This window comes from Cucurbita moschata, unplaced genomic scaffold (genome assembly GCF_002738365.1).
Source record: "Cucurbita moschata cultivar Rifu unplaced genomic scaffold, Cmos_1.0 Cmo_Scf00048, whole genome shotgun sequence".
Lineage (NCBI taxonomy): Eukaryota > Viridiplantae > Streptophyta > Magnoliopsida > Cucurbitales > Cucurbitaceae > Cucurbita > Cucurbita moschata.
The window spans coordinates 1359587-1381789 of NW_019268564.1; the positions used below are offsets into that span (position 1 = coordinate 1359587).

Here is a 22203-nt window from a genome sequence, read left to right on the forward strand (position 1 = left end):
GTTTGCTTTTTCACTATGCTTAGATATTTAAATTGCACATGCCACTGAATTTATTATGTTTTTTTTTACAAATTTTTAATAAAAATATATGGAAGAAAATGAAACTTTAAAATAACTATTTTAAAAAAATAATAATAAAGGGAGAAAATTACCCGCAAGAATTCGATCCCTGCAAATTCTCCGTCGAGACTCACCTCCCTGATCCGAAAATAAAGGAGGAATTTCACAGGAACGGAAAATGAAATAGGTGGCAGGAATGACTTTCTCGTCCCTACCCTGTCCCCTGGACGTGGACATCTATATCAGTGACATTGATCTACAAAAAGCTCATCGAACTCTCAAAAAAGGCAAGAGCTAACTTGAGGAAAACTCAAAGCAAGAGACAAACCATCGATTTGGTGAATCGAAAATGCCCAACAAATGAACTTATCCGATAAATTACTCGGAGCTCATATAGTCCATGCCGGGTTAATCGAGCAAATGAAAAGCTCTTCAAAAGCAGCAAACTAACGACTATTACCAACTTTTACACGAATTACTCGTAACACAAATCCATGAAACTACTATCGAGATTCTCCGAACCATCAGTGAAACCACTTCGAGAAATGCCCTACTTTTACTCAGTTTCTGTCCATTCAACAAGCTTTCCATTGAACAAGGCTTTTCATTCGACTCCGCTTTCACCCGACAATGAAAGATTAACGCCCATTTCCTCGAACATCATCCCGAGCATTCGAGTTATAACTCACTGAAACAATCAGATATCGAACAGTCGAGCTCAGGTCGTAATGGCTGCTGTGTAGCTTAGCAGGAGGCTAGCTCTGTGACTGAGCTGAAAAGTTTCATTTCTTGAACATTTGGAACAAATAAGCAGAGTTTCATACACTTATAGGACTCTTTCCAGCTCGATTCAATCGTTCTTCCTCGGTTCGTCGTAAAAGCTCTTCATACACTTTCATCGAATCTGCAGTGAACCTCTCCATCGTCTCGAAAACGCGTTGCACACTCGATTGCAGGCTAACATGGCTCATCTCATTTTGATACACAGCATTTCCAGAAGCTGAGAGACGTTTTTCATCTCTCGAAACCATCAACGTCTTCTTGTCCAATGCCTGAATCTGTTTCTGTATCTTTTGGTCGTCTCGGTCGAAGTTTCGAACCTTTGCCATCATTCTCTGTCGCGTTATTAACTTATCGTGTTCCCAAATTTGAAGCATCCTCGTACTAAACACACGCATAGAATCGATCACTTCCTTCTCGGATACGCTATCCAAAGCCTGTGACCACTGGTTACAGATCACAAACACCAGGGGCGCACCAATTCGTCCCGGTGAGAAGGGAGCTAAACCGTCCGGCGTGTCCTCGGGTTCATACAGAAGACACTTTAGAAGCCAATTATTCAAGACTCTAACATACCCCTTTTGTGCACTGATCCAACTAGAGAAGCTGATTGTCCAGTTTAGAAGCTCATGCTCAAGCTCCTTGGTTGCTTCGAGATGAGCTTTGCTATCGTTACATTTACCCGATCCGATCGTACCAAAACTTTTTGATTCACTGATCGCTTTGTACTGAGCACGATGGCATTCGAGCATAGACCGCCACATCCTGGTTAATCTGAAATAACAGTAATTGACATGTATCATCGAAGAAATGAACCAAGGAACGTAACTTCGTTTCGATACGAGGAATTAGACTTACCCGTGAATTAGTTCATTCAGTTGTGGCCATAATTCTTCGTCCCTGATCTTGTTTATTGTCATGGATATCTTGTCAACCACCTGAATGGCTACTCTTATCTTGGTAGATAGGCTCCTCACTGAAGTTTGAGTGGTATCAACTTCATGAGCTTCGGCGCCCTTCTCATCTAAGCGCTTCAGCTTTCGATACTTCCTCTCGTGAACTACCCGCATCTTTTCTTCCGCCTTACAAGATTTAACCACGTATCACCGTCAGCCTCACGGTTTTTAAAACGTGTCTACTAGGGAGAGGTTTCCGCACCCTTATAAGGAATGCATCGTTCTCATCTCCAACCAACGTGGGATCTCATAATCCACCCCCTTGGAGGCCCAGCGTCCTCACTGGCACACTGTTCGGTGTCGGGCTCTGATATCATTTGTAACAGCTCAAGTCTACTACTAGTAGATATTGTCCGCTTTGGCCCATTACGTATTGTCGTCAACCTCACAGTTTTAAAACGCGTCCACTAGGGAGAGGTTTCCACACCCTTATAAGGAATGTTTTGTTTCACTCTTCAACCAACGTGGGATCTCACAATCCACCCCCCCTTGAGGACCCAACGTCCTCGCTGGCACACCTCTCGGTGTCTGGCTCTAATACCATTTGTAACAGCTCAAGCTGACAGCTAGCAGATATTGTCCACTTTGGTCCGTTACTTAACGCTGTTAGTCTCACTATTTTAAAACGCATCTACAAGAGAGAGGTTTCCACACCCTTGAATGCTTCGTTCCCCTCTCCAATAAATGTGGGATCTCACAATCCACCCCCTTGGGGACCCAACGTCCTCGCTGGCACACTGCTCGGTGTCTGGCTCTAATACCATTTGTAACAGCTCAAGCCCACCGCTAGCAGATATTGTCCACTTTGGTCCATTACTTAATGTCATTAGTCTCACTGTTTTAAAACGCATCTACTATCAGGAATGCTTCGTTCCCCTCTCCAACCAATGTGGGATCTCACAATCCACCTTGTAGGGAGTCCCAGCATCCTCGCTGGCACACCACTCGGTGTCTGTCTCTAATACTATTTGTTCCAGTCCAAGCTCACCGCTAGCAAATATTGTCCGCTATAGCCCATTACGTATCGCTGTCAAGCTCACGGTTTCAAAAGCTTTGTAAGGCGCCCAAATGGCTTAGTGTATCATACCTTAACTTCATTGTAGAGTTTCTTCTCCCAAAGATGCAACTTCCTTAACGTAGAAGACAGATTCCCAGAGGCCATCCCAAACTCTTCAATGTAACCAAATTCAGCAGAAGACGTTGAAGGATCGACGCTCTTCGAAACCGAAGGAGCAACATGAACATGCGAGTTTTTCGACGAAACTGCAAGTTAAAAGAGGTAACAAGATCAGAAACCCAGTTTAAGAACAAATATCCATCTAAAACTAGACAAGATCAAGCAAAAGTAATCCAGTATGTTCAAGTTTCATTCTACATAAACACATTGTTTGTAACTAGCCAGAATCCTAATGGATCTGAGCTATATGATACTCACCATGTTTCTGCTGATAGGGAAGCTTCCCAGCCTCCAGCATTTTCGCCGTTTCGTTACCGGACTCCGATGCCCTCTCGAACTGAGCCTCAATTTCTCTAGCAACCTCATAGACCTCTTGTGAACCAGGCTTGCTCTGGTGGAGTTCATGTTTAACAGCATCATCCTCAGCTGCAGCGCTAGGCCTTGATTGGGAAAGCATGGCGTTTGTATCATCACCACCATGCTCATCTCCTGCAGCTATTTTCGAGTCCGTTCCACCGCCATCGTCGGTGAATTTCGGGCTTCCATGTAGCTCCTTAACAACCTCATGTTGGTTACACTCATCTTCCAATTCAGGAATCTCCTCTTCTTCCCTCACCTCCTTCAAATCCTGGCTTGGTGTGTTAGCACTAAAATACTTCTCATATGCCTCAAATGGGTTCAAGAAGGCCCAAGCTGAGGGCCTTGGCGGCGGTGGCGGCGACGAGCCTGAACCTCCGGCAGATGACATTGAACCATAGCCACCGTCTTGAGGATAACCATAATAAGGATAAGAGTAATGACCTGAAAAAGAAGACGACTCACCGGCATGATAAACCTTCTCCGGACTCATAGGCCTCTGCTCATACACAACAGAGGGTGTCATTGATTTCCACATATAATTCATATGCATAAACCCTCCACCACCGCCGCTTCCACCGCCGGGATACGAGCCAAAACGTTCTTGTTCCGGCATCATATAACCCATATGACCGTCGTGCGGCGGGACAAAAGGAGGGGAGTGATCAAAATCATAAAGAGAATCAGATTCATCATCAGAATCGGAGTGACAGAGATGATGAGGAGGAGAGACAGAATCATCAATAACAGAGCCATCATTCCCAACTGGATCAACACTCTCTTCAATGAAATTATGCAATGAATGACCAATCCCTTTAAGGGAATGAATATACGCCATGTGAGCTTCGGCAAGTGAGTATCTAAGATGAATCGCTTCATCTAGAAACGCACAACGCTCACGACAGAGCGCCACCGCCGGAAGATCATCGACCTTAGAGCTAGAACAGCCCATCCACACAGCGTTGTAGATGGCGCAAACCAGAGATTACTCAAATGGGTTTCACCAAAAGGTGAAGAAAAACAAACCCATTAACTCAAAACACACAAAATCAAACCCCAGCAAACCCAATTGAACTTCTGCCCTTTTCCTTTAATGGGTCAGTGACAAAAACAAAACCCAATCCGGATTCGGCAAGAAGAAGAAGAAAGAAACGAAAAAATGAGAAGGCAGTGAGGGAATCTTTTGCCAGCGGAGAGTTTGTCGTCAATCGTCCGCTTCTAAGAGTAAGAGAAAGTGAGTGAGTGAGCTTTTTGTTTGTGCGTTGGTGTATGCCAAAATGGAAAGATCAATTCTCGTGAATGCTTCCATGAACGCCATTAAAACCCATTTTAAAACTCCAATGGGATTGAAAAACACAGCGACAATGAAGAACAAGAACAAGAACATGAAGAACATGAAGAACAAACAGAGATGATCAGAATTCACAATTCAGGGCTATAATATAACGCAACAAATCTGTAATTCCTTTTTCCTTTTCCCCTTTTCTTTACCCAACTTTTGCTTTTACGGGATTTCGAATTTTCAATCAAATTATCCAAATATTCCTCAGTCCAAAGAGTTCTTCCATAGCTATTAAAGTTGTGTGAGCTTAGGCTGGCAAGTGCAGCAGGAAAATGGGGGGCGAGAAAACAGAGGAATTGGGTGTTTGGTTCCAGAGAAAATTTTTGGCGTCCATTGAAATTCCGAAAATGCCCTTCCTGTTAAAGAACCGTTTTTATTTTCTTTTAACTTTTTCTTTTTTTCGGTGTAATTAATAAAAATGGTCGTTATTTATGTGGACCCTATGGTTTTTAATTTACATAAATTTTATTTATTTTCCGTTACTTAACATTAATAATAAAATATTTACTTAAGTTTTTAAAATGTATATTTTTATTTTTTCATTAAAAATAATTTTAGTCGTTTATTATTTATCAACTCAATATCTCGTATCCAACTACTCATATGATCATATACAAACAAAAATTTCTCGTCAAATAATTAGTTGCGGAATAACGACAATTTAAACCATCATCTTTCCAACGTTAGGGATTGAAATAGAAAAAATTTAACGTTTTTAAATTTTGTTTTTATTTGATCATTGATCCAAAAATAATATGGTAAGTTCCCAAATTTCGAATTTAATTTTTAATTAGTCTAAAAAATATGGAATTAATTTCTTAGTAGCTTCGTGTAAAATAATAATAATGTGTATGTAATTTAAAAAATGCAGGTCTGTTAAGAGTTATTTAGGTTACAATTTGATAGGAAGGATGATGGGTTTATAAGTGAGGAATACTATCTTCATTTGGGGAAGCCCAAAGCAAAGTCGTGAGAGCTTATACTCAAAGTGGACAATATCATACCATTGTGGAGAGTCGTGATTCATAACATGGTATCAGAGCCATGCGACTTAGTCAAAAGTGACGTCGTTCGAGGGCTCTAGAGAAAGGAGTCGAGCCTCTCGAGAGCTCCATAAGCCTCAAGGGAGACTTATAGTGTACTTTGTTCGAGAAGAGATACAGGTTCTTTTAACATGTTTTGTCCCTATTCACATGTTTCTTATGAAAGTTTCGAGATCACTCACACATAAAATTGCTCCAAGCTAAGTGTCATAATCGCAATCAACCATAAACAACACGTCACGGACAAACATGACCGTCACACTAAGTACGCTTAATTTTGGAGATCTTATGATGGAATTACTGAGAAAAAATAGACACCCGATTGATATTCAGCCTTTCTTAAGAATCTTATTCTCGAGATCACTCTCATTTAGATATAGTCTCGGTTCATTCCGATACTCTTCCTTTATTCAAAAATTAAACCTTTATTTATTTATTTATTATTAAACAAGATTCTATAAATAATAATAATAATAATAATAATTTAAATAAATAAATAAATAAAAACCCACAAGGTGAAACCAAAGGGGTTGACCAAGCATTTAATATTAGCTCAAATTAGGAGCTTTGAATTTATTGCCATCTTTTTCCGAATATTCTCACCTATTTTCCTCCCTATTTATTTATTTACTTATTATGTATTAAAAAAATATTATTTTATTTTTTTTGTTTTTTAAAAAATATATAATGGATTGTTCAAATATGGCATCCTATACAAAACCCAGCATCTAGCCACACCTATGAAAATAATTATATTGTACGAAATTGAACGGTGAGAGATTAATACATTTTTACGTATTTTTTAGAGGGTTAACATCTGACTCGACGTGTCACTCACATTTAATTTTGTGTCTATATGTCCTTTACACGTTTACCCGTTTAGGGCTTTAAATCCAGACCTTGCTACGAGACGAGTACTCTACTGACCTGCACCGAGTAAGCTTCGCCTTTATCAATATCGTCCTTGTTGGATGATAAAAGTCCCACATCGGCTAATTTAGGGAATGTTCGTGGGTTTATAATCAAAGAATACTCTCTCAATTGGAATCCCAAAGCAAAACTATGAGAGCTTATACTCAAAGTTGACAATATCATACCATTGTGGAGAGTCGTATTTATCTAACATGGTATTAGGTCATGCCCTAAACTTAGTCGAACAAAGGACTCTGACTAAGACTCCAAAAGAAAAAGGAGTCGAGCCTCGATTAAGAGGAGGTGTACTTTGAAAGTCCCACATCAAGCTAATTTAGGGAGTGTTCATGGGTTTATAATCAAATAATATTCTCTCCATTGGTATGAGGCCTTTTGGAAATCCCAAAGCAAAGTCATGAGAGCTTGTGCTCAAAGTGGACAATATCATATCAGGAGAGTCGTGTTCATCTAACATGGTATTAGAGTTATGCCCTAAATTTAGTCGTGTCAATAGATTGGTAAATTCTCAAATGTCGAACAAAGAACTCTAACTAAGACTCCAAAAGAAAAAGAAGTCGAACCTCGATTAAGGGGAGGCAGTCCCACATCTATGAGGCTTTTTGTAAAGCCCAAAGCAAAGCCACGAGAGTTTATGCTCAAAGTGGACAATATCATACCATTCTGGATAGTCGTGTTCGTCTAACAGTCCTAAACCCACTTTTAAATAATATAAATAACGAGAGAGTTTTGGACGAAAATGATAATTAATTAATTTTCATTTTTTATTTTGTTTTAACTATTTAAAAAAGCAATATTTATAAGTGAATTGTGAAAGTTTGTATCCTACTACCTACTTACATCACCTTTCATAATTTCATAATTTTGGAAAGAAAAACTAATATTAATTATTTTAGAAATTGACGTTGAAAATTTTAAAAAAGAAAAATAAAACAAAAAAAAAAAGTTTTCCAGCTGCTCTTAAATATTAATTAGAATTTAGGATATTAAAAAAGCTTATTATTATTATTATTATTATTTAAAATAGGCACATGATTTTTCTAGACTAGGCATTAATTTAAAACTTTTTTTAATGCTATTTTTATGAATAATGCTTCGATTTTAGGGATATGATTTGAAAGAGAGAGTTTTCTTTTGAAAATAATGATTTTTCTAATAATTATGTTTTTTATTTTTATTTTTTAAATGCTTTTTTAACCATGGTTAAAAATTAACTCAATTTGATTATAAAATATTTAAATTAAATTAATTTACTCATTTATTACATTATTTTAATAAATGTAACATATTAGTATTTATAATATTTATTTATTTATTTTCAAAAGTCAAAATTTATATATATTTTGAAAAATTATATTAAAAAAACTTAATAATGTATTTTAAAAATGGTTGAAGAATAAATACATAATTATGTGTAAGTAAATTAAAAAAATATATAATGATACCCGAATGAATTTTTGATCTCTACCCAAATATTACGTTGGATTAGATTGTTGAAATTTTAATTAACGAGTTGGATCCAATCGACCGAACCCTTCCCGTTAGTATGATCGGTAGAAGTATACCGTGCACAATGATTGTATAAGCTCGATGATGGTCCTTGACTCCATCTGAACCTCTGGAGCTTGCCCTAACTGCTCGGAGACCATCCTCCACCATCTTTTCAATATGATCAGGTGGGAGTCGATATTCTCAAAGGTGCAAGGAGGAGAACCATGAGTCGTATATGATTGTCTATGCTCAACTGAAGTGGTTTAGTACTGTCTCTCTGCACTTGACATCTCAAGTAGATTAAGGAATTCTCTATTTATTTTTGTAGATATCGGAGTCGGGATTCTTTGTAAGGAAACATCGGGTTTATAGAAAATTTTTCTATTTAAAAAAAAAAAAAAAAATATATATATATATATATATATATATATATATATATATAGTCGAGGTGGGAATTGAGACAAGGAATATAATCACCATCCCGGTCTCGGTTTAGCTAAAATGAAAAAATCTCTCTTCATTCCTTGCCTCGTCTCGTTCAAACAAGAATCCCTCGTGGGTTCAATGGATATTTCTAATCTCAATCTAGAGTCTAAGGTGTTATTCATCTCAATATGATGTCATGATTATCAATCTCGAGATTAGATCAGGTCAAGTCACAATCCTCGATCTCAATATCAGATCCTAATTCATCTGAACGTCAAAGCATAATCATCGATGTAGTGATCTTGTTTTAACAGTAGAAGAATCCTCGTAGTGTCTATAGGATTTAAATTGCTCGTTCATAAAGAAAAATGAAAGAAACGAATATAAAATTTAACTAACGAACGTCAAGGTTACTCAAAGATTCTCATTTGAATTGAAGTTGGTGGCATGTGCGCGGGGGGAAATGAAAGTGTTCAAGAGGGATGAAAAATCAACCCATCACCAGATTTCGACCAGATTCCCAAAAGCCGCCAATTATGAGTGGCGCTGCTGCTTCTCTCAAATCCTCCGCCTCTGAATTGGACTTGGATCGCCCCAATATTGAAGATTACTTGCCTTCCGGATCCTCCATCCAAGAACCAACTGGCAAGCTCCGCCTGTAATCTACTCCCGTCTCTCTCTTTTTCCTTCAATTTCATATTCCTCCCGGTTTTCCAATTGGTTCGATTGCGATTTCCGACTGATTTCATGAGCTTATGAACTTGTTTCTAGGCGCGATTTGCTTGATATTTCGCCTACCCTTACTGAGGCTGCTGGTGCTATTGTTGATGTGAGCTTTTCCTTCTTGTTGTTTACCATTTCTCTATCATTTTTGTTCATAGCAAAGGGGATTTGTTGTTTTCAGGGCTATTGGTTGTTCTCCTCGATTTAACTTCATAAATTTGTGTTGTTCATTTGTTATTTGATAATGAATGTTTAGGATTCCTTCACTCGGTGCTTCAAATCAAACCCACCGGAACCATGGAATTGGAATATTTATCTGTTCCCTCTGTGGTGCTGTGGAGTCGTGGTTCGGTATCTGATTCTCTTCCCAGCGAGGTTAGCTCTCCATCGATTAGTATTATGTAGACGAAGTCAATTATAAACACTAATATAATTAGATATGCTCTTCATAGATAAACTTGGGATTTGCGATCCCAAGTAAGATCGGTTTAGGATCATCGGATCCTTTTCATCAGATAGGAAGGGCTGTCGCACAAAATGTACTTTTAAGTAATTGCTCCGTAGATCCTATATCTACTATATGAAGAAGAAATCATGTAACGAAGTTCCTCGCTGTTGCAAACATGGATCTGATAAATGATATGGTCACTTTAGGTCATAGGAATTAGGAACTCTTATGGTTCTTAGTATAACTTTCATTTCTTTGTCTAAGTGTTGTTGAGCTCATGGTGCAGGGTTCTCATATTGACCATAGGATGGATAATTTTCCTTTCAACATTCATTCCAGTGAATCTTCTATTGAAAGGCCATGATAAGCTGAGAACTAAGTTAGAGGTGTGCATGTTCAATTCTTTAATCTTCCCCATTATGTGTTTTAATTATACATCTTGTGGGTCTACGTTCGCTCTATGGATAAGGCATTTATTAACATCCCCACGGTCGATGGTTTGATCTCCTACTTTTTCAATTGATGAACTCAAAATTTCTTGCTTAATAATGATCGTTGAGGATTCTTGTGTGTGATAACACTATATTTCCTTGTTAGAGGTCTTTGGTGGAGTTGATATGCAGCTTCTTTGTTGCATCTTGGACTGGAGTTGTCAAGTATCATGGGCCACGACCTAGCATGAGACCAAAGCAGGTATTCGGGGTTTTAGGTGACATTTTACAAATGTCATATCGTATTTTCCCTTTTCGAGATGTTAAGCATCGTTCTCAGTGCTATATTGTTTGTCTTCTCATTCTTGGTCGAGCAGGTTTTTGTGGCCAACCATACTTCCATGATCGATTTCATAATCTTGGAGCAAATGACTGCCTTTGCTGTTATTATGCAAAAACATCCTGGTTGGGTTGGTGAGTGCATTTATTATGAAAAATACATAAAATGAAGGTTTAGGTTGTCCGAGTAATTGAAGTTCGAGAGAAACGCTCTTGCTATTGATACCCAGTAAGCATATTTGTCTTCGTCTTCGTTGTGATTGGTTGTCATATTATACTTTATGACAGGACTATTGCAAAGCACTATATTGGAGAGTATTGGATGTATATGGTTCAACCGTACCGAGTTGAAGGACCGTGAAGTTGTAGCAAAGAAGTAAGTGTCGCCATACAACGGGAGCACGAGAATCACAAGTAAATACTGATTGTTATTGGAATGCTTATTGAAACGTCTTCTCTTTTAGGTTAAACGATCACGTTCAAGGGGCTGACAACAATCCTCTTCTTATATTTCCTGAAGGAACTTGTGTAAATAACCACTACTCTGTCATGTTCAAGAAGGTATTGTCTTTTTAGTACTTCTTAAATTTGCTACCAAGGCTTTAATGTAATTGGTAACCATAGTTATTTGTTTTAACTAAATGATTTCAGGGTGCATTTGAACTTGGCTGCTCTGTTTGCCCAGTTGCAATCAAATACAACAAAATTTTCGTCGATGCTTTTTGGAACAGCAGGAAGTAAGGAGATTTTTATTTGATTAGTCTTTGTTGATAGAAACTAAATTTCTGTTTGATAGTCGAGGTACGAGACAGACAATACTTTTCGGATTCGTAAAACATGTTTGACAAGTTGTTTGTTTAGGAACTTTAAAAAAACATGTTGTTTTCAAATAAGTAATGTTGTTTGTTGCTATATATATTGATGAAGATACTTCAAATAGAGTGAAGCATAAACAGTAAATATCATTATAAACATGCTTAGGCCTGGGTTTTTTGCATTATAAACATTAAGAACATGCTTAGGCCTGGGTTTCATATGTGGCTGCTTATTACAAATATTCTGAATTAACTCTGTGGCCCTGAATCTGTCTCTTTTGGTTAGAATGATAATTGAATTTGCCAAAATGTAGTCCATGTGCCATTAATGGTGGTGTTTTTGCATATGTTTCTGCATAACTCTATTTCGGTATTTAGGTTCACTATGGATTAGCATAGAATTGGTTATGCGAGGTAGATGATTCCTGGATCGTGTTCGTTTTTTCAGGCAGTCGTTCACCATGCATCTGCTGCAGCTTATGACCTCTTGGGCTGTTGTTTGTGATGTTTGGTACCTGGAGCCCCAAGTTTTGAAGCCTGGAGAAACACCCATCGAGTTTGCAGAGAGGTAACCTTGCTTTCCCTACCTGCAATGTGATAGTGGTTCTTCTTTCAGCATCGGATCTTTCGGTCATGGGCTCTAATTGTGAGATCCCACATTGGTTGGAGAGGGGAACGAAACATTCCTGATAAGGGTGTGGAACCTCTCTCTAATAGACACGTTGTAAAGTCGTGAGACTGACAGCGATAAGTAATGGGCCAAGGCTAACAATATTTGTTGGTGGTGGACTTGGGCTGTTACAAATTATTGTGAGATTCCACGTCGGTTGGAGAGGGGAACGAAACATTCCTTACAAGGGTGTGGAAACCTTTCCCTAACAGATGTGTTTTAAAACTGTGAGGATAACAGTGATCGTAATGGGCCAAAGCGAACAATATCTGTTGACAGTGGGCTTGAGTTATTACAAATTATTGTGAGATCCTACGTCGATTGGAGAGGGGAACGAAACATACCTTATAAGAGTGTAGAAACCTCTCCCGAGCCATTTTAAAACCGTGAGGCTGACGGCGATATGTAACAGGCCAAAGCAGACAATATCTGAATATCTGTTGGCAGTAGGCTTGGGCTGTTACAAAATATTGTGAGATCCAACGTCGGTTGGAGAGGAGAACGAAACATTCCTTATAAGGGTGTGGAAACTTCTCCCTAGCAGATACATTTTAAAACTGTGATGTCAATACGGTCAAAAGCGAACAATATTTGTTAGCAGTGAGTTTGAGTTGTTACACTAATATTCCATTATTTAACAGGATCAGGGACATAATTTGCGCTCGAGCAGGTCTGAAGAAGGTCCCATGGGATGGTTATTTGAAGCACTCTCGCCCGAGCCCGAAATACCGAGAACGAAAGTAAGCCTCCTCTCTCTTCCGTTATCTTCCAAATCATATAGTCTTATTGACGTCCAATCCCTCCACTTTGGCTGATGAACATACCTTCCCTAAGAACTCCATCACTCGGTTTATTATCCCCTCAGGCAACAAAGCTTCGCCGAGTCGGTACTACAGCTATTGGACGATAAATAAAGTATCTCTAACAGGTTCCTGCCCCGAACCATTTCATTTGAATAATCGTCGACGACGCGCTCGAGGTGAGTCGATATCTTCTTTCAGTATAGTTGCAGAAAACCTTCATTAAGAGTGTTATCTTGTGTGTACCTCATAGTTCTGTAATGAGCTTCCTGGTTTTGCTCTGCATGAGCCTAAATTTTGCTGTTCAATGCTTGAAACTCTTTAAATATGTTTAGGCTTAGCTTATTAAGTAAATTCATGATTAAAACACGTTTATTACCTAATTTAGCTTAAATTTATTGCTTAATGACTTAATAAAAAAAATTTAATTTTGTATTCTCTAGTATTTTCATTCAATTACAATATTTATAATTAATTTATATATTCTTTTATTTTTAAAACTTTATTTCATTTTTAATTATTAAGATATGGTAGACCGATTTATTTTTTTACTAGTATTTTTTTTCTTAATACAATAATAGATACACAATAAATTTAACATAAAGCTTTAATATATACAAAATTGAGAGTTTCATGACATTATTAAAAAAATAATTCAAATAGAGTTATAAATAACATAAAGTTTGAAATTTTTAGCTACTTTTTAAAGAATAACAATTTTAATTATAAATAAATATAAATATAAAAATTAGAATATAGCTGTGTGATGTCCCACTGGGAGGAGAACAAACCATTCTTTACAAGGGCGTGGAAACCTTGTGTGATGTCCCACTGGGGAGGAGAACAAACCATTTTTTGTAAGGGTGTGGAAACCTTGTGTGATGTCCCACTGGGGAGGAGAACAAACCATTTTTTGTAAGGGTGTGGAAATCTTATCCTAGCAGAAGGGTTGAGGGAAGTTCAAAAGGGAAGGCCCAAAGAGGATAATATAAGCCTAAAGAGGATAATATCTTCTAGCGGTAGATGTGTGCTGTTACAAATGATATCAGAGCCAAATAACAGATTATGTACCAGCCTTCTCGCTCTTTCCCGAAGAGGGGTAGATACGAGACGGTATGCCAGTAAGGACACTGGGTCCCAAAGGGGTGGATTTGGGGGCGGTCCCACATCTCGCTCTTTTTCGAAGAGGGGTAGACACGAGACGGTGTGCTAGTAAGGACACTGGGTCCCAAAGGGGGTGGATTTGGGGGCGGTCTCACATCGATGGGAGGAAGGAAAGAGTGTGAGTGAAGACGGGGCCCCAAAGGGAGTGGATTGTGATGTCCCACATTGGTTAGAGAGAAGAACAAACCACAATTTATAAGGGGTGTGGAAACCTTCCCCTAGCAGACGATGAGAAGTCCAAAGCATGGGAGTGGAAACCTTCCCCAAGTAGGCGGCGGGAAACCCAAAGCCTTGAAGGAAAGCCCAAAAAGGAAAGCCGAAAGAGGACAATGGGAGGAGAACAAACCATGATTTATAAGGGGTGTGGAAACCTTCCCCCTAACAGATGACTTGATTTATAAAGGGTGTGGAAACCTTCCCGATAACTTTTAAAACCTTGAGAGAAAGCCCAAAAAGAACAATATCTGCTAGCCGTAGATTTTGGCGTTACTAGCGGTCGCCATCCATCCATGGTGCAAATAAAATAAGAAGTGAAAACGTCATCAATTATTTGGGAGTGACGTGGCAATGACGAATTTCAGAAAAGACTAAATAGCCCTTCCGTCCGTGAACCGCCTTGACTATTCTTTGCCCTTTTTTTCAATAAAAAAAATTATAAATTAAAATATAAAAAAATTAAATGATTATTAAATGAAGCTAAAAGCGACTAAACTTGTGTTTATCCAATTTATTAATATTTGTCCCCAAAAATTTATTCATAGAAAGTCGATATCATAAAATATTAATAAATACATCCGTACTTTGTTTATTATTATTATTAATATTATTATTATTTTCCTAAAAAGACATTATTTGAAATTTGAAAAGAATTTTCGTCGTAATGCAATTTCTCCGTAATTGCTCACAGCAACAATAAAAAGCTTCATTCAGTCTCTTCAATGGCGGCTTCTGCTTCTCTCTCCATTCCCCATTTAATTTTCTCTCTCTAAATTCTATGCCGTTTACCCACGTTGAAGCTTGACCAGTACCTATTTCCCTCGTTGTCTGCTTCGACTTTTCCCACTCGAAAACCGCGTTTCTCCCAGCTTCAATCCGCCATTAATATCCTACCAGAACCTTGCAACTTGAGGACGAGAACGCTAATGGCTTCCGGAGCTGGAACTATGTTTTTCAGAGTCATCGTTTTCTCCGCCATCGTCGCTGTATGCGTTGCTCAGCCACCGCCGCGGTTCAACTGCAGCTCGACCTCAAAATGCCGCTCTCTAATCGACTACATTCCGCCAAACGCAACCACCGTTGGAGACGTCATGAAACTCTTCGATGTCAAGCATCTCCTCTCCTTCCTAGGGTCTAACAACCTTCCGATGAACACCTCGTCAAGCTTTTCCTTACCGGCGTTTCAAAAGATCAAGATTCCGTTCAATTGCAAGTGTGAAAACGGTATTGGTCTCTCCGATAAGCGTCCGATTTACAAAGTCCAGAGCGGAAATACTCTCGACAAAATCGCGGAAATCACTTTCGCGAGACTCGTAACTTCCCTGCAAATCGCGGCCGCAAATGGAATTCCTGATCCGAATAAAATTGAGGTAGGGCAAGAGCTGTGGATTCCTCTGCCGTGTAGCTGCGACGATGTGGAGGGGAACAAAGTCGCCCATTACGGACATTTGGTGGAACCTGGAAGCTCCGTATCGGCGATTGCCACAATGTTTAATGTATCGGAGGCGACGATCTTGAAGCTGAATGGAATTGCAGATGCGAGAGATCTTAAAGCTTCTCAAGTTCTTGATATTCCTCTCAAAGGTTCATTTCATCTTCCTCATTTTATTTCTGAATTTCTCGTCCATTTTAGGTGGAAACTGAAACTGATTACATAATTTCTCATCACTCTGAAAAAATTTAGGGCTTAATTGGCCGAGTTCTTCATCCATTTGGCTTTTGTTTTCTGATGGTTTCAATTGATAATCCATAATCGTTAGTTCCAAGTATGATTTAGGGTTTAAACTGAAAGATTTTTCCATTTGAATGAAGAGAGAGAGAGAGAGAGAGAGAGAGAGAGAGAGAGAGAGAGGGAGAGATAGAGATAGAGAGAGAGAGAGAGAGAGAGAGAGGGAGAGATAGAGATAGAGAGAGAGAGAGAAACTGATTTTACTTTTTAGTCCTTTTGCTTCTTGTCTTTTCTCGTATTCTTAAATATTAATAATAAATACATAAATCAATAAATAAATAAATAAAACTCTATTTTAAGTAATTTTCCATAACTTTTTTTTAATGTCTATTTAAAAAAGTTTTTTTTGAAACCCTAATTTTTGTTTTGTAAAATTCTAAAATGCTTCTATAAATGAAATGGAAATAATAAAAGTTGCTTTTTTGGATCAATAAAAGTTGTTATTTGTTAATAAATATAAATTATATATATATATTTTTAAAAAAAATAAGTTAATTTTTTTTTTCTAATTTACTCTTTTTACCTTTTGAGATTTTTTAAACATGTTAAAATGTTGAGAATAATATATATATATATATATATATATATTTTTTTTTTTTTTTTTTAAGCTGGGCTTTGATATAATTGTGGCTAATGATCTCTAGGTTCGTTTAAATTTTTAATTTTGTGTTAAATAAGTTTTAAAATTTTAAAACGGTAGGGAAAAAAAATCTAAACTTTTAATTTTTGTTTTAGGTCTTTTTTGATATTCATTATATTGTTTGAAGTTTAGAGATTTATTATATATTAAGTAAATTTTATATTTGATAGAATATTAAACTATCAATTTTGTTTTGGATTGGAGGGAGTTTAGAATATTAAAGCTTAATGATTAATTGGACGATTGAAAATTCAAGGGTTAAATTTGTAATTTTATCTCAATTTTACATAGGTGACTCTCGTTCATGTTTGCATTGTCTATTTAGAGTGTGTAGGTTGGAATGGGTTGGGTTATTTTTTAAATGGAGTTGGAGTTGTTTGGTTTATAAATTTCTCAAATAACCTTTATTTACTTTATTTATCCCTCTATTTTTCGAAAATAAAAGTGGTTAGGTTTTTAAATATTTAATTAAAATTTATAACTTATCTATATATATATATATATATAAAATGACCTTTTAAATAGATAAAAATTATTTTTTAAGAGTTAGAGGATAATTAATAAACTTATGAAAAATAAATAAATATAGATAAATATATGTATAATTGTATCATGAGCGAAAGTTTACAGTAACTTATGAATCAACTTAGTTTATAAAGTTTTCAATTATTTAATCAACTTAGTTTATAAAGTTTTCAATTATTTAATCAACTTAGTTTATAAAGTTTTCAATTATTTAAGTTCAACCCATCTCAAATTGGTTGTTATTAGCCAAAATTTATAGAAGTTTATGAGTGAATTTAAATTAAATATAAATTATATTAAAGCTATTAAGATTTAAATTTATTTCTAATTTACTCATTTTACCTTTTCCTTTTGAAGGATTTTGTTGAAATTATTAAATTCAATTGATTTGAATATTGGTTTGAATTTTGTTTAGGAATATGAACTTTTCCTTGGTTTTAATCCAAGTTTTTAAATATNAAAGCTGTTATTTTGCGAAGTGTGTGCATTGGTCAACCTATAGACATTTTTGTTTTATTAATATGTGGTCTGTAGATTCCTTAATGATTTAAGGTTGTATGGTTTGATCCTGATATTAAGGATTTGGTTGTTCTCCTGTTCCGTTTGGGAAAATGACTGGACTTGACTTTTGAGTACTAAATTATATTGACGTCTGAGATAATACGCTGTTTGGTAGTTTTATATTAGCAAACACCTTGATGGCACACTGATAGGTTTTGAGATTTTTTTATATGAAAAAATGGAGAGAGAGTGGCTTCCTGACATTGCTGATATTTTCACACCCTTGGGTTGACTCTTGGAGGGGAGAAAGTCCTCCATTAGAAATGGGTGAAGGGTAGTTTTGGTATTAGTGTTAGTAGAGAGAGAGAGAGAGAGAGAGAGAGAGAGAGAGGCTTCCTGATATTGCTGATGCTTTCACACCCATGGGTTGGCTCTTGGAGGCGGGATCCTCGATTAGAATTGGGTGAAGGGTAGTTTTGGTATTAGTGTTAATAGAGAGAGAGAGGCTTCCTGATACTGCTGATGTTTTGAGAACCTTGGGTTGGCTTTTGGAGGGAGAAATCCTCCATTACAATTGTGCTGTTGTGTTGTTAGGTTGAATGGCACTGTGTTTTGTATGGGTCACGACCTCATGTATTTATAGATGTCTACAATGAAGATTACATTCTAAATCATAGATTTGGTTTGCAAACCATGAAATCATAGATTTGATAATAAACCAGTAAATCATAGATTTAGTAACAAACTAGTAAATCACTGAATTATCTTACTATATCTATTCTACGTTTAACAAGGTGAAGGGTAGTTTTGGTATTAGTGGTAGTAGAGAGAGAGAGGAGTGGCTTCCTCATATTGCTGATGTCTTCACCCCCTTGGGTTGGCTCTTGGAGGGGAGAAAGTCCTCCATTAGAAATGGGACAAGGGTAGTTTTGGTATTAGTGTTAGTAGAGAGAGAGAGAGAGAGAGAGTAGCTTCCTGATATTGCTGATGTCTTCACGCCCTTGGGTTGGCTCTTGGAAGGGAGAAAGTCCTCCATTAGAAGTGGGTGAAGGGTAGTTTTGGTATTTTGTGTTAGTGGGGAGAGAGAGAGAGAGAGAGAGAGAGTTGAACAAAGTCAACTAAAAAAAACCCAAAGATGGTAAAAACAATTTGAAGTCAACTGATCACAGACAGAGTGGAGTGGTGGATGGATTTGAATTTTTTTTAGTGGTGGAGGGATTTGGAAATTGTGTTGTTTAATTTACTATATCTTATTCATCCAAGCAACAAAGACATCGTTAAAAATAGAGCATTTGCAAGGATGGTGCGCTCTTCTTGTTGGGGCCATAGTGATGAACTCATTGAAAGTATAAGCATGTGTTTGTTGACTTTGATCATATTTCTAGGAATGTCGTTAGAGAGATAGCCATTCTATGATAGAGGACGTTTTTACATTTTGTTGTTCCATGTTCGGGTTGGATCATTTAGCATGCTAGTTCGTTGTGTAGTTATGTCGAACTCGCGAGAGGAATAATGACCTTTACGAAGAGATTTGGATTTGATTCGTCGTTACACCACAAAGATTTCCATAAGTAACTTATTCTTTAAACTTCGAACGTTCTCACTATGTCGTCTTTTTTGAGTGGTAATATTTTTTGTTTTCTAATAGCTAACCTAACAATTCTGGACATGTTTGAGAGTGATTTTAGAACTAACAAAATTAGTGATTTTGACAAACATCTCTTCAATGTTAACGTTCATAACACAAACACTATTATTAACTTTCACTCTGTCAATCTAATCCTAGACTGTATTGTCTAAATGACGGAGATTGAAAGATGCTTACGAGCTGACTAGCCGTTCAACGAAGATATGCTTCGTTCGTCAATTCATCATTATCATTCCTGAAGCTCCTTTATTTTTGTTCAACAAATGCCATTATCATAAAAGATAACTGTTCTGAATTCTATCTGCAGCTTGTTCATCTGTGATCAGGCAAGACTCTTTAGACTTCCCATTCCTCCTCCCCAATGGCACGTACGATTACACAGCGAACAACTGCGTATTGTGCGAGTGTGAGGCTGCAAAAAACATGATGTAAGTGGTGCCAATACCGAATAACTTATTATATTGAGAATTTGTTTGCTCTAAGTTGAAGGTAGCTCGAGTTAGTGAGCTTACCTTTTGTTTGGAACACAACCCTCCACATTAGTATGATACTGTCCACTTTGAGCATAAGCTCTCGTGGCAGAGATGTATTCCTTATTTATAAACTCATGATGATCTTCCTCTAAATTAGCCAATGTGAGGCTTCCTCCGAACAATCCTGAATGCGTTTTTCTGGTTTTCTTTTTTGTCAGTCTTGACTGTAAGCCGTCACAGCTGAAGCCACCCTCACAGAAATCATCAAATTGGTCGACATGCCCAGCCATGCCATGTGAAGGTAGCAATTTGCTCCTTGGTAACTCAACAGCTTCTGGTTGCAGCACCACTACATGTGCCTATGCTGGTTTCTCTAAACAAACCATCTTCACAAATATTTCCACTCTGAACACTTGCCCTGGACCTGAAGGTGGACCTCAAGGTGAGCTGCATACTTAAGTCGTTTAAAAATACAAGGACCAAAACGATATTTTAACTACTTTTACTACTTTTATTATGGATGTCTGAGAGCAACATGAAAGCACCATTAAAAATGTCAAAAGAACACTACATGTGGTTTGTTTTTTAAATAGCTTAGAAGCATTGTTATGTGTTTTGTGAGAAAACACTAGTAGAGTGCTTTTAGTCTTGGCTGAGAAGCACTTTTGATCCCATGTTGGTAGGAGAGTAGAACAAAACATTCATTATAAGGGTATAGAAACCTCTTCCTAGCAGATGCGTTTTAAAACCGTGAGGTTGACGGTGATACGTAACGAATCAAAGCGAACAATATCTGCTAGCCGTGGGTTTGGACTGTTACAAATGGTATCAGAGTCAGTCACCGGATGGTGTGGTAGCAACACGTTCGTTGGGCCTCTAAGGGGAGTGGATTGTGAGATCCCACGTTGGTTGGAGAGGAGAATAAAACATTCATTATAAGGGTGTGGAAACCTCTCCCTAGCAACACGTTTTAAAATTTTGAGACTGACAGTGATACATAATGAGCCAAAGCGAACAATATTTGCTAGCGGTGGGCTTGAGTGGTTAGACATCACCCCCTAAACACATATTTTAGGCTGCTCATATGATAACTGATAACTCTATAGAAAACCAAGCCCCTTGCCCCACAATTCTTTGTTTAAACACCTCCTTCACTATAATCATCATCCAGAATCTGACTGTTTCCTAACATGTATGAGCAGATAATCCAAACAGCGCTTCAAGGACGGGTTCACAAGGTCTGAATTTGGTCGGTCTCATCGTCTTTATGCATCTGCTGAGCTTTGGTTCCCTTCTCATTCAGTAAGAAGTATAATTTCCTTCTTGTATGTTGGCATAGAGAGATAATCATAATAATGTAGGTAGATTCTTGGTGTTCTGTATTTATCATAAAATAGCCATCTTTTAGTTTCCTTTTTTTTTTCTCGTTAAGCGTTAATAAATCGAGTTGAAATAAGGCTGTTCATGGCGAGAAATCATGAGGATGAACTGGATTAGAATCCATAGTTGGCTGTGAATTTGATTATGATTTTGATTTTGATCTGTAATGTGTTGATGAATGTATTGTATTGTGCACTGAGATTGTTGCAGGAATAAGAACGATGATTTTCCCTTGTTTTCATACCTTAGCTTCTGATACAATGACTGAACAATTCCTACTGCTTGCTTGAATTTATAAGGTGAGGTTGAAAGTATCAGTGAACTTGATACCTGATTCGAAAACGTTCGAGGCTTGGCTGCTCGATTTCGATCAAAGTTCCTTTATGCACGTTAGATGATCCTTCAAGTTCTCTTTTTGGGGTTGTGTTGTTTTGTAGCATGAGTTTACTAGTTTTGTGTAATCTCGAGTTTTAGCAAAGTTTCACATTGGTTAGGGAAGGGAGTGTTCATGAGTACATAAATCAGGACAGTTTTCTTCGTTGGTACGAGATTTTTTTAGAGAAATCAAAAGAAAGATCCTCTTGATGGTCTTATCCCCCTCTCGAGCATAGGTCTAATAGACCTTGTTCCGCTCGTAGATGTACTTAAACTTGGCGATGTCGAGATGGTTGAGTCATACAAACCCTTGGCAAGAGTAAGAGTAGCAAATGCAGTGGCAACTTCTGTTCTAGATGCAACCACATGTTCGATAGAAGTTGGCTTAGGTTGGGATGTTCTTGAGGTTAGGGCCTCAAAGTTTGAACCATCAACTAACTCTACGACCTCAAGGTTGCCTCGAGCTAACTTGAAACTCATCGGCTCAACTTATACGACCCCGAGGGTTGTTTTATAGTATGATTGTAAAGGCTTCTTGGATCTCGTAGAATCTGTAGTATGAAAATTTCATTTCGTTTTCAACCAATAATTTTACAAATGAATATTGCTTCCTTCAAAAATTTTAACGGACCATTCACTTAAAATCTAAAAATCTTACATTTTAAAATTCTACATTTCATAAAATTTAAAATATCTAATAAATTTCTAAACTTTAAATTTCGTATTTAATAATTTTTTTTTTTTTTTTTGTTATATCTAACATT

The 22203-nt window shown here is 37.3% G+C and overlaps 3 protein-coding genes across 3 annotated transcripts; 2 read left to right on the top strand and 1 right to left on the bottom strand.

The window, feature by feature from the left end:
* Positions 1 to 379: 379 nt before the first annotated feature.
* Positions 380 to 4989, bottom strand: LOC111435294 (nitrate regulatory gene2 protein-like). Its single transcript, XM_023072740.1, has 4 exons — positions 3232 to 4989; positions 2884 to 3059; positions 1699 to 1922; positions 380 to 1614 (listed from the first exon to the last, which is right to left on the bottom strand). The coding sequence occupies exons 1-4, from the start codon at positions 4280 to 4282 to the stop codon at positions 879 to 881; spliced, it is 2187 nt and encodes a 728-aa protein (XP_022928508.1). The 5' UTR covers positions 4283 to 4989; the 3' UTR covers positions 380 to 878.
* A 3988-nt stretch (positions 4990 to 8977) lies between these two features.
* LOC111435115 (glycerol-3-phosphate acyltransferase 9-like) lies at positions 8978 to 13157 on the top strand. The gene is made up of 12 exons (XM_023072451.1): positions 8978 to 9220; positions 9334 to 9391; positions 9542 to 9660; positions 10020 to 10119; positions 10331 to 10426; positions 10542 to 10638; positions 10792 to 10879; positions 10968 to 11064; positions 11155 to 11240; positions 11767 to 11886; positions 12630 to 12728; positions 12854 to 13157. The coding sequence occupies exons 1-12, from the start codon at positions 9045 to 9047 to the stop codon at positions 12900 to 12902; spliced, it is 1185 nt and encodes a 394-aa protein (XP_022928219.1). The 5' UTR covers positions 8978 to 9044; the 3' UTR covers positions 12903 to 13157.
* A 1692-nt stretch (positions 13158 to 14849) lies between these two features.
* On the top strand, positions 14850 to 21305 carry LOC111435116 (lysM domain-containing GPI-anchored protein 2). The gene is made up of 4 exons (XM_023072452.1): positions 14850 to 15752; positions 19519 to 19639; positions 19903 to 20126; positions 20887 to 21305. Exons 1-4 carry the CDS (start codon positions 15095 to 15097, stop codon positions 20988 to 20990), a joined length of 1107 nt encoding a protein of 368 aa, XP_022928220.1. The 5' UTR covers positions 14850 to 15094; the 3' UTR covers positions 20991 to 21305.
* The last annotated feature ends 898 nt before the right edge of the window (positions 21306 to 22203 follow it).